Below are 13,064 nucleotides of genomic sequence, written 5' to 3'. Positions count from 1 at the left end.
TATTTTGATGTTTTGAATTCTGTTAAGGCTTGCTTTATGACCTAGTATGTGGTCTGTTCTAGAGACTGTTTTCATGTGCATTTTAAAAGAAAGTATACATGGCTTCTGTTGAGTGGAGTGTTCTGTATATGTCTATGAGGTCAAGTTGGTTGATAGTGGCATTTAGATCTTCGGTGTCTTTGTCGAGCTTTTTTCTGGATGTTCTGTCCTTCACCGAAAGTGCTGTGTTGAAGTCTCCCACTGTTATTGTGGAGTTGTCTCTCTCACTTTTCAGTGCTGTTAGAGTTTGTTTTATGTATCTTGAAGCCCTGTTGGGTGTGTAAGTATTTAATATGGTCATATCCTCCTGCTATATTGTCCTTTTAATTATTATAAAGTGTCTTTCCTTATCCTTTGTGGTGGATTTACCTTTAAAGTCTGGTCAGAAATTAATATTGCTACTCCTGCTCTTTTTTCATTGTTGTTTGATTAATATATTTTTCCATCTTCTGAGCTTTAGTTTGTGTCTTCAAGTCTAAGGTGTGTCTCTTGTAGGGAGCATATAGATAATATTGTTTTTTTATCCATTTGCCACTCTCTATCTCTTTATTGGTGCATTTAGTCCATTTACATTGAGTGTAATTATGGATAGGTATGCATTTAGTGCTGTCATTTTGATGTCTTGTGTGTTGTCGACAGCTTCTTTTTTACACTTAATTATTTGTGCTGAATAGTTTTTCTGTATATTGTCTGTTTCTGTTTTTCATTGCTGTTCATTTTGTTTTTGCTGACTATTTATGGTTTTCATGTTTTATTCTGATGTGTTGGATCGTTAGTCTCCTTTGTGGTTATCTTATTATTTATTCCTATTTTATAAGTTTAAACCAGACTTTTATTTATTTATGTTGCCTTGACTTCCTCTCCATATGAAAGATCTGTGAATATATGTTTTGGTCCCTCTTTATTGATTTAATGTTGGTATCTTTTACATAATGACTGCTATTTCTCTGTTTTGAGAGCTTTTTATCTTGATTTATTTTTGTGATTTCGTGTCTGGGTTCATACCTGGTTGCTCTGTCCATTGTTCTAGTCTTGGGTCCTGAAATGGACCCACACAGTTCCAGGCACCGGTGAATGGCATTCAAAGTCCATGGACTGGTTGTGCCTGGACAGGAGCTGCTTAAGTCCTGAGCTCCCCAGTTTAGTGGAGTTGACAGATTATCTTTTCCCCATATTGTGAATTTATTCCTTCCCCAAGGCCAGGAGAATGGCTTAGAGCGCTCAGCAGAGCCTATCACAGGCCCAAGGAAATTGACAGCCACCAAAACTGGCTTGGGGGCTGGGGTCACAGTAAATTAGATAAACGTACTTTTGCTGAGAGTACTGTTTTCTGATTCTGTAGTTGTTAGATTGTGTAGCCTGGTGTCTCTCTGTGAGGTATCCCCATCCAAAACACTGCCAGCCGTGCTTCGGTCATGCCAGGAGATTGTGTCTGGGGGGTGCTGGTTCCTGCCCAGTCAGTCTGGCAGCTCCTCTCTGCTTCTGAACCGTTTCTCCCTCCCCCTGCTGCTTAGTCTGATCTCCTGTCTTTGCCTTTGACGTTGAGGGCTCTTGGCTTGTCAAAACTAATTGCTCTACTTGTTTTCTCGGGTCTTTGTTACAAGTGGGATCACCGGAAGCACTTAAGTACTCCACCATTTTGGTCCCTTCTCTGTCTTGGCTTGTTTTAAACTATGTTACTCCTTTTATAGGATCTGAAATGTTTTGCAAATACGAAGGCCTGGATCTTGTCTAAAGTGTTACATTTGTGTATTTAAAACTCACTTCCTTATTTGGATCTTCTTTCAATAGCCAGAGCCCACAGAGGAGGACATTGAGAAGAATCCAGAGCTGAAGAAGTTGCAGATCTATGGGGCAGGCCCCAAGATGATGGGCCTCGGCCTCATGGCCAAAGATAAGACTCTTCGAAAGAAAGGTGAGGACTAACAGGCTGACAGTCTAAAGGAGAAATATGGGGCGAGGTGGATTATTAATTCTGGTGCAGGATAGATTTCTTTGTTTTCAGCATTTTTCTTCTGATTCCCTAGATAAAGAAGAACCTGAATGTCCCCCCACTGTTGTAGTGAAGGAGGAGCCAGGTGAGGATGGAAAAGTGACGTCAGCATTGCCCAAGGAGAAATTGAGTCATAGCCCAGAGCCCTGCACGAGGATGACCATGCGGCTACGGAAGAATCACAGCAGTGCTCAGTTTGTAAGACCCATTATGATGTTGCACAAGTTCTGTTTTTGAACTATAAGGACTAAATAAAACCTAAAATTACTTTTACCACATCAGTTCTTCTCTCCTTCAATCACCTTATTCCTCTTATTCAGCTCACTCCTCTGAAGAAACTGATGGTCAGGAAGGGGCAGAAATCTTTTCAAGGTATTAAAGTCAACATCAGAACTCCTGTGTTCTTCTCACTTTTAGGTCAGAACTTTCTACCAAATTATGCTGTCTAATTTCACCTTCAACAATAGGCAATTCATGAAATTTTACAGCTTTTTATGTAGGAGGGGCCCTTTTTGTGCAGTAGGTAAGAGCTCTCTGCTAACCAAAATACCGGCAGTTCAAATCCTCCAGCCACTTCTTGAAAACCCTCTGAGGCAGTTCTAATCTGTCCTGTAGGGTTGCTGTGAGTTGGAATCGACTAGACGGCAATGGATTTTTTTTTTCACGTGTAGAAGATAATCTGATCAAATATCAATATGTTGAAGAGCTATTTGTTTCTGGCAAGTGCATCAGGATTCTTAAAGCATCACATTTTGTATAGAAGTGTTTATTTTTCTTTAGGTATATTCGTCTATTCACCAGTTTCCTACTTCTTAGCTTCTTTTTTGATTATCCTCCTTGCCTTCTGACTGATTTTATTTTGCTTTGATTATTTTCATCCGCCTGCTAAAATTTTCATCTCTCAGCTCTGTGAGCGTTGATGTTCCCAGAAATTTTATCCTTGAACAGATTTCTCTTTGGAGCTCCAGATTCCTCTGGGGCTCTTAATCTTGTCTACATAACTGAGAGATTATCCTTAACTCTCCAACCATGTCCCAATTTGTCCCTGTGTTCTTCATCTTATGAACTGTCACTGATGGATCTTACTTTTTAACCCTTTAGTACATGACTTCTCTCTCCTGCATCTAATTCATCAGTTATATTGCCATTTTATTGTGATTGCAGTGTGACAGGAATACACAAAAATATGTAGATTCATTTTGTTTGGTGTTTGTACGTTTAGATAAGTAGTATCAGATGGTATATACCGTTGTATATATTATTATATGAGTTCTCCATGTTGGATTGTTTTATTAAGTAATTTTCTTATGGTTTCTATATTTAACTGTTTATAGATTTTGTGGTAGTTACCTAGTTTTTGGCTATTAGGAATAATACTTCTGTGAACATAAAAGTGTACGCCGTTAGCATATTTAGGCATTTCATTGTATATAAAAATAGGACTGGAATCACTAGAACTGAGAATATGTGTATTTTTAGTATTAGAATACAGTCACACTGTTTTCAAAAATAGTTGACCACTTTACATTAATTCTTCTACGTCCTCACAATTAAAATTGGCAGTTTTTGTTTTCATTTTAGCCATTTCTGAAGATAGGTAGTGGTATTCCATCATTCTTTTAATTTGTAGTTCCCTGATGATTCTTGATATTGAGTGCATTTCATACGGACTTCTAATTTTTTGTCACCATCAGTGTCTTAAGTTTAGACAGTGTATTAAATAGTAACTCAGTGGACATCAGTGAAGTTTACACAAAAATAACGGGTATAATCGTGGATATTTGGTCACTTGATCTTTTGTGTCCGACTTGAACTCTGTTCCCATTACTATTAACTGAATAATTTTTTAAATGATCCATGCAAGTTTATAACTTTGTGATTTTGGTCTATGCTGTTAAACTTTATACAGAAAATTTACTTTGTTGCTCCCAAAACACCTTAACAACATTCATTTGTTAACATGTATTATTTTGAAATTATTTATGTCTTATTTTCCACTAAAACATGAACTCATGAGTAAAACATTCAAAGTGAATGATCTGGAAACCTGGGATTAGGTATCATAGACTAAGCAACTTGTATTTTCACTTAATTTTTCCTGGTAGGTTGATGCATATGTTTGCCGAATGTGTTCTCGAGGGGATGAAGATGATAAGCTGCTTCTCTGTGACGGCTGTGATGACAATTACCACATCTTCTGCTTATTACCACCTCTTCCTGAAATCCCCAGAGGGGTATGGAGGTGCCCAAAGTGTGTAATGGCGGTAAGGCCTGTCCAGCAAAGACATTTTAAATTTAGTTCTTGGTATTTTTCTCGAATCTACTCTCCTGGTTTTAAGGGAAACTAGAGTAGTAATAGTAATAGTAATAGTGTCTTTGTCCAAGTTAATACGTCCGTTGGACTCTGTTTATTCATGATAGAATAAGCCAGAGGGGTTGAACAGATTAGCTTTGGGATGGTAGAGACTTAAACACTAAGAAGCAGGACAGGGAACCACACGATGTGAATCATAGGAACAAAGACAAGGAAGTACGTTTAGTAGATACTAAAACTATTCTACCTGGAAACATAGGAAAATGTGAAGGGGCAGTATTGGATATTGAATATAACCTAAAGAAACTTTGTTCTTCCCATCCTTACTTTTTCATCTGGGTCCTTCATTTTATTGCCTTTGTCTTGGTGAAATAGTCTCTGTTTCAGGAGTGTAAACGGCCCCCTGAAGCTTTTGGCTTTGAGCAGGCTACCCAGGAGTACACTTTGCAGAGTTTTGGTGAAATGGCGGACTCCTTCAAGGCTGACTACTTCAACATGCCCGTACATGTATGTGATCAAGGGCTGGGGCCAGAGGAATTGGAGTCAGGTGGTCTTAGAAAATGAGGGTAAAGTTTGCTGGGCAGTGATCGTCTTTTGCACCTGTTTTCTCAGATGGTGCCTACAGAGCTAGTGGAAAAAGAATTCTGGAGGCTGGTGAACAGCATTGAAGAGGATGTTACAGTTGAGTATGGGGCAGACATTCATTCCAAAGAATTCGGCAGTGGCTTTCCAGTCAGCAATAGGAAACGGAACCTGTCCCCTGAGGAACAGGTAATGTTATTGGTAATTCATTTTAACACTATGACAGGAAGGTCATTTTAGCATCTGAAAACCAACCCTGTCCTCATGCGTAAACCAAACCAAACCAAACCAAACCTACTGCTGTCCAGTTGATTCCGACTCACAGTGACCCCATAGGACAGAGTAGAACTGCCCCGTAGAGTTTCCAAGGACAGCCTGGTGAATTCGAACGGCCGAGCCTTTGATTAGCAGCTGTAGCACTTAACCCTTCCGCCACCAGAGTTTCTTCCTCATGGGTACTTCCTCATAATATTGTTTTTGTGTATTAGAGATTAAGGATTATGTTTGATGCCATTAGGTGATCTGTCAGTGACCCAGAATTTTTTTTTATTTCTAACTTGTATGCTATGCATCTTTTATACTAGTTAACTTTGTAATAGATTTGTTTAAGTTTACATTCATGCTTTTTTATTTCTGTAAGTGATGCAGAATTTTGGATAGCCACCATAACCATCACTTTTTCCTCCTTACATTTCTGAAGGGTAAAAGACACAAAGAAACACTATGATGCTATCAGTTAGAAGCTACCATGGTACTTTGTTTTTCCATAAATCTAAATACTGGAATTTTATCACCTTTTAGTTACTGTGTTATAGAGAAACACAAACAGTATAATCAGTTTATTCATGTAGCTTGAAAGAAAAGAATGGACTCAGAGTCCTCATTAAGCTTACCAATTTACATGCATGATGTGGAACACATAGAATTACACAGAAACAAATTTCATCTTTTAGCACAAGGTGACTTATATTTGTCAGAGTGACCCATAAAATGTCCTAAATTCTGGCAAATTCCATTAGAAATTTTTCCTGGGTAGAGAGCCAGAAAATACTGTGGAAAGAAGTAATCTCATTTGGGGAGAGAAAGCTGAAAAATAATCCTCTTCATTACTATCGTGGATGATAATGATGTCATTAGGTGCTGTTGAGTTGGTTCCAACTCCCAGTGACCCTGTGCACAACAGAAAGAAACACTGCCTGGTCCTGCGCCATCCTCACAGTTGTTATGCTTGAGCTCATTGTTGCAGTCACTGTGTCAATTCATCTCATTGAGGGTCTTCTTTTTTTGCTGATCCTCTATTTTACGAAGCATAATTTCCTTCTTCAGGGACTTATCCTTCCTGATAACATGTCCAAAATACGTGAGAAGTCATCTCCCCATCCTCGCTTCTGAGGAGCATTCTGGTTGTACTTCCTCCAAGACAGTATTGTGGATGTTGAGGAGTTATTCTTAGTATAATTGTTTTACTCTGTGGATCAGACTCAAGAGAATTAGTATTTGGCCTTGTTTACAGGTTGGCCTGTATTTATGGCCTTATAGAGGAGTTGATCCACACAGCAAGAGTAGTTGGGAAGGTTGACCAAGCTCAGCAAACTTGTGTAACTGCAATTTTTAGGAATGCTCACAGTTAATGTAGATCGTTTTATACGCATGTGTCTATATTTTTTATTTTCGTTTTTATATTTAGGTTATAGATCCATTTTAAGTTAACTTGCATATACAATGTGAGGAATAGATCCAACTTTTTATTTTTCATGTGAATAACAGTTGTCTCAGCACCGTGTGTTATTTACAAGACTCATTTCCCGTAAAATATACTTGTTGTGATCCTTGTTTAAAATCAAATAATCATAGCTGTGTAGGTTTATTTCTGGACTCTTAATTCTCCTCCTCTGGTTTATATGTGTTCTCTTGTACCAGTGTAAGACTATGTTGGTTATTGAATGTTTGCAGTTGAAAAGTGCAAATCTTGCTGGTTTTCTTTTTTTTTAGTAATCATAGTTTATTGTGTTTTCAGTAAAGAGTAACACAGCAGTTTCGATTACCATTCAACTTCTACACTAGTTGTTCATTGACATTGTTTATATTCTTTACGAACGTTCTCATCATTTCTGTTCTGATTGTTTTGTTTTCACTAGTGTAATCTAGATTCCCTGCCCCATTATGTTCTCATCTTTATTTTAAAGTAATTGTTGACCGTTTGGTCTTGTATAGGTGATTTTTTAAAGAAGCATGATACTTGTGGGTGATATGCATTATTTTTGAGCCAGTTTGTTATTTAGCTATGAGGTAAACTCATAGGTTAGTTTCAATTCAAGCTTTGAAGACTATTTCAGGCTGTTAGTCTCAGAGAGTCCTCTAGTCTCAACCAGTCTAGCAGGTCTGGTTTCTTTTTCTTTCCTTTCTTCTTTTTGGAGGCGTTTGAGGTTCAGTTCCACATTTCATTCCCATTCTATCAGCATCTATCTGTGGTGTCCCTGATTAGAATGGTCATTAGTAGTAGCTGTGCACTATCGTGTTCTTCTGGTCTAAGGGTAGAGGCTTTGGTTCTGTAGACTTCTTGATTCTTTGATTTCCCCTTTCTCTTTTGCTGCAGACAAGTAGAGACTAACAGTTGTATCTTAGGTGGCGACACTCAAGCTTTCAAGCTCCCGGACCCTACTCACCAAACTAGAACGTGTAATATTACTTTTTGGATTATGTTATGGTAAGTGACTGAGATGTCCCACAAGTCTGTGGTCCTAATCCTTCAGACCCAGAAATTCAGACCTGCATGGTGTTTGGTTATGTCCAAGAAGTATCTGTAACTGTACCAGTTAGGTACTTTATTATACATATGAGTATATGTGGACACACTCACAGATGTACATATCTGTGTATGTATACATATGTGTACTCTACGTAGTTATACACATACATGCCTACATAATACGTATACCAAAATAACCAAACCTGTTGCCGTCGAGTTGATCCCGACTCATAGTGACCTTATCGGACAGGATAGAACTGCCCCATAGTGTTTCCAATGAGCGGCCGATGCATTCGAATTGCCCACCTTGTGGTTAGCAGCCAAGCTCTTAAGCACTGTGCCACCATCCCCCACGTATATTTTTTGGTCGTTGTTGCTGTTGTTTCAAAATTATATATGCCATACCAATTACTGCTAGGCCCTTCTTGTGTACTTTCTATTAAAATTGTTTACGTTAGTCATGCTTCTACACTTCACCCTAATTTGGTGTTACCTTACCTGTCCCCAAAAGTGAAAGTGTCTACTATCCAGAGAGTGAATGCTTCATCCTTCAAACCCAGGTTAGATATAAGTGACCATTTCTAAATATCTGCTTGGTCATGTCAGTTCACAAAAGTGAGAACATACTTGTGTTTTTTTTTTTTTTTAAAGATTGCTTTTACCGTTGAGATCCTTTACAGTACCATATAAGTTTGAGGATTGGCTTTCCATCTCTGCAGAAAAGCCTGTTGGAATTTTGGTAGGAATTGCATTGAATCCTGATGGTTTTGGATACTATTGATATCTTAACAATGTTAAGTCTTCCAACATGTGAACGCAGACCGTCCGTCACATTTGTTGTTGGTAGTTGCCATTGAGTTGGCTCCTTCACAAGGAGACCTGATGTACAACAGAATGTAACTTTGCCTCCTCCTGTAGCATCTTCAGAACCATTGGTATATCTGAGTTCCCTTGTTGTAGCCCCTGTGTATTTTGAGTGCCTGTGACCCAGGGGACTTGTTTTCCGTCACTGTACCAGACAAAATTCTGTGTAATCCATAGGATTTTTATTGGTTAAAGTTCACAAGTAGATAACCAAGCTTTTCTTCGTAGCCTGTCTTAATTTGGAAGTTCCGCTGAAGCCTGACCACCAAGAGTGACCCTATACCAGTGGCATAGCTTCCACTATAACAACACCCAAGCCAGCACAGTAAGACAAACTGACGGATGGGGGTCAACTTATTTAGATTTTTTTTAAATTTCTTTCAGCAGTGTTTTATAGTTTTTAACATACATGTCTTTGACCTTCCTGATTAAATTTATGCTTAGATATAAATACATATTTGGTTTAAATATAAATACATTGGCCACATCATGGACTGCTAGAAGAATGAACTAGTCTGTCTTCAAAGAAGTACATCCAGAGTGTTCCTTGGAAGCAAGGGTGGTGAGACTTCATCTCACTAACGTTGCACATGTTGTCAGAAGGGACCAGTCTTTGGAGAAGGACACCATGAGGAAGACCCTCAATGAGATGGATAGACACAACGTCTGCAACAGTGGGCTCACGCAGCAATGATTGTGAGGATGGCACAGGGAAGAATTTCATTCTATTACATACTTGGTCACTATGTGTTGGAACCAACTTGATGGCACCTAACAACAACATCTAACTAATAAGTTTGTTTTGTTTTTGACCTGCAGATTTGAACTGTTGCTTTTTATGCTGTGTGTTTATATACGTTCAGTTAACCAAAAGGAAAAATAAATGTAAGAAGAAGGAAAAATAAGACCAAAAAAGAAACTTTGAAAAGAACAAAAAGAATTAAAAGATGAGGAAAATCCTTACCATAAGATATTTTATATAGTTACTATAATAGCTGATTATTGCATTAAAGGAAATAATTGAACATTAAATGGATTTAAATATCGTACTTTTTAAAAAAAACTTATTTTGCTTTAAGCGAAAATTTGCAAATCAAGTCAGTTTCTCATACAAAAATTTATATACACCTTGCTATATATTCTTACTTTCCCCATAATGAGGCAGTACAGTCTTCTGCACGCTGTATTCCGTGTGCATTCAGCCAACTTCTGTCGTCCCCTTCCTTCTCATCCTCCCTCAAGACAGGACCTGCCCACATAGTCTCATGTGTCTGCTTGATTCATGAAGCTCACTCCTCACCAGTATCGTTTTCTGTAGTGCAGTCTACAATCCCTATCTGAAGAGTTGGCTTTGGGAATGGTTCCAGTCTTGGGGTAACAGAAGGTCTGGGGATAAAGGTCCTTCTAGTATCACTCAGACCATTAAGTCTGGTCTTTTTACGAGAATTTGAGTTCTGCATCCCACTGTTTTCCTGCTCCCTCAGGAGTTCTCTCTTGTGTTCCGTATCAGGGGAGCCATAAGTTGTAGCCAGGCACCATCTAGTTCTTCTGGTCTCAGGCTGATGTAGACTCTAGTTTATGTGGCCCTTTCTGTGTCTTGGGCTCATAAATACCTTGTGTCTTTGGTGTTCTTCACTGCTTTGCTCCAGGGGGGTTGAGACCAACTAATGAATCTTAGACGGCAGCTTGTTAGTGTTGAAGACCCCAGATGTCGCTCTCCAAAGTGGAATGCAGAATGTTTTCTTAATAGATTTTATTACTGGCCACCTGAAACCATGGTCCCCAAACTTTCACCCCTGCTACCCTGGCCTTTGAAGCATTCAGTTTACTCAGGAAACTTCTTTGCTTTTGCTTTAGTCCAGTTGTACTGACGTCTCATGTACTGTGTGTTGTCTTTCCTTAACCTAAAATAGTTCTTGTCTACTATGTAATCAGTGAATACCTGTCTCCCTCCCTCCTGACCCACTATATTAACCATCAAAGAATAGTTTCTTCTCTTTTTGAACTATTTCTTGAGTTACTGTGATTGTGGGCTTGTAGCTGACCAGTTTCACTCAGCATAATGCTTCCCAGTTTCCTTCATGTTAGGATGTTTCACGGATTCATCATTGTTCTTTATCGATACGTAGTATTCCATTGTGTGAATATACCATAATTTATCCATACATCTGTTGACAGCCACTTTGGTTATTCCATCCTTTTTTTTTTTTTTTTTTTGTGCTTTAAGTGAAAGTTTACAAATCAAGTCAGTCTCTCATACAAAAATTTACATACACGTTGCTGTATACCCCGTAATGAGACAGCACACTCCTCTCCACCCTGTATTCCCCATGTCCATTCAGCCAGCTTCTGTCACCCTCTGCCTTATCATCTCCCCTGCAGACAGGAGCCGCCCACATAATCTTATGTGTCTATTTAAGCCAAGAAGCTCACTCCTCACCAGGATCATTTTCTATCGTGTAGTCCAGTCCAGTCACTGTCTTGGACTAATAGAAGGCCTGGGGACCATGACCCCGGGGTCCTGCTAGTCTCAGTCAGATCATTAAGTCTAGTATTTTTATGAGAATTTGAGGTCTGCATCCCACTGCGCTTCTGCTCCTAGTTCTGGTTTCAGGCTGATGCAGTCTCTGATATTTGTGGCTCTGTCTGTCTCTTAGGCTCATAATTACCATGTGTTTTTGGAGTTCTTCATTCTCTTTTGCTCTAGGTGGGTTGAGACCAGTCGATGTTTTTGGTTTGGTCCATTTGTGTTGACCTCTCCTGTATCATGTTTCCTTCACCTAAATTAGTTCTTGCCTACTATCTAAATAGTGAATACCCCTCTCCTACTCTCTCTCCACTCACTCGTAACCATCAAAGAATATTTTCTTCCCCGTTTAAACTATTCCTTGAGTTTTTATACTCTGCTGAACTATTAGTTTCAGTAGTTTTCTTGAGGATTCTTTAGGGTTTTGTGTGTATAAGATAATGTCATCTGCAAATAGAGATGCTTTTACTTCTTCCTTGTCAAAGGATGCCCTTTATTTCTTTATCTAGCCTAATTGCTCTGGCTAGGACCTCCAAGAACAATGTTGAATAACAGTTGTGATTAAGGGCATCCTTGTCTGGTTCCCATTCTCAAGGGGAATGCTTTCAGGCTCTTTCCACTTAGCATAATGTTGGCTGTTGGCTTTGTATAAATGCCCTTTTTTATGTTGAGGAATTGTCCTTCTATTCCTATTTTGCTCAGAGTTTTTATCATGAATGGCTGTTGAACGTTGTCAGATGCCTTCTCTGCATCAGTTAGTAAGATCTTGTGGTGGTTGTTTTTTGTTTTATGTATGTGATAGATTGCATTTTTTTTGTTTTCCTAATGTTAACCATCCCTGCATAGCTGGTGTGAATCCCACTTGGTCATGGTGAATTGTTTTACTGATATGTAGTTGAATTCTATTGGCTAGAATTTTGTTGAGGATTTTGCATCTAAGTTCATGAGGGATATAAGCCTGTAATTTTTGTGTGTGTGTGTGTGGTGTCTTTACCTGGTTTTGATATCAGGGCTATGCTGGCTTCATAGAATGAGTTTGGGGATATTCCATCGTTTTCTGTGCTCTGGAATAACCTTTAGTGATTGTGGTGTTTACTCTTCTCTGAAAGTTTGGTAGAGCTTTCCAGTGAAGCCATCAGGGCCAGGGCTTTTTTTTTTTTTTTTTTTTTTGGTGGGAGTTTTTAAATTACCTTTTCAGTCTCTTCTTTTGTTACGGTTTATTTAGTTGTTCTATCTCTGTTAGCTTAGGTAGGTAGTGTGTTTCTAGAAATGAGTCCATTTCCTGTAGATTTTCAAATTTGTTCGAGTATAATTTTTTGTATTAGTCTGATATGATTCAGTTGGGTCTGTTGTGATATCGCCCATCTTATTTGGGTTATTTGCCTCCTCTCCTATTTCTCCTTTGTCATTTTGGCCAGTGGTTTATCAATTTTGTTATTTTTTTCAAAGAACCAGCTTTTGATCTTTTAAACTCTTTCAATTGTCTCTCTGTTCTCTATTTCATTTAATTCTCTAATTTTTATTATTGTTTTCTTCTGACACCTGAGGGTTTCTTTTGTTGCTGTCCATTTGCTCAAGTTGTGGGGCTAATTCTTTGATTTTGGCCCTTCTTTTTGTAGGTGTGCATTTATTGACATAAATTGACCTCTGAGTACTGCTTTATCTGTGTCCCAAAATTCTGATAGGAAGTGTTCTCATTCTCATTGGATTCTGTGAATTGCTTTATTCCATCATTAATGTCTTCTATAACCCGGTCATTTTCGAATAGCGTATTGTTCATTTTCCAAGTGTTTAATTTCTTTTCACTCTTTTTTCTGTTATTGATTTCTACTTTTATGGCCTTAACCGTCAGAGAAGATGCTTTGTAATATTTCAATATTTTGGACTCTGTAAAGGCTTGCTTTATGACCTAATATGAGGTCTATTTTAGAGAATGTTCCATGTGCACTAGAAAAGAAGATACACTTGGCTGCTCTTGGGTGGAGTGTTCTGTATA

General features: G+C 38.5%; 1 protein-coding gene across 2 annotated transcripts in view; it reads left to right on the top strand.

Annotated features, from left to right (window-relative positions):
• Nucleotides 1-13,064, top strand: part of LOC135229092 (lysine-specific demethylase 5C-like) — a 78,687-nt gene that overhangs the window by 12,230 nt on the left and 53,393 nt on the right. For both annotated transcript variants that reach the window (XM_064278891.1, XM_064278890.1), the window contains exons 7-11: nucleotides 1,831-1,954; nucleotides 2,067-2,230; nucleotides 4,138-4,296; nucleotides 4,734-4,853; nucleotides 4,959-5,117. In XM_064278891.1, coding sequence (XP_064134961.1) covers nucleotides 1,831-1,954; nucleotides 2,067-2,230; nucleotides 4,138-4,296; nucleotides 4,734-4,853; nucleotides 4,959-5,117 — 726 coding nt within the window. The remainder of the gene's footprint in view (nucleotides 1-1,830; nucleotides 1,955-2,066; nucleotides 2,231-4,137; nucleotides 4,297-4,733; nucleotides 4,854-4,958; nucleotides 5,118-13,064) is intronic.

Source organism: Loxodonta africana, chromosome Y, assembly GCF_030014295.1.
Source record: "Loxodonta africana isolate mLoxAfr1 chromosome Y, mLoxAfr1.hap2, whole genome shotgun sequence".
NCBI classification, from domain to species: Eukaryota; Metazoa; Chordata; class Mammalia; order Proboscidea; family Elephantidae; genus Loxodonta; species Loxodonta africana.
The sequence above is the reverse complement of the archived record's forward strand: the minus strand, read 5'-3'. Positions and strand labels throughout refer to the sequence as shown.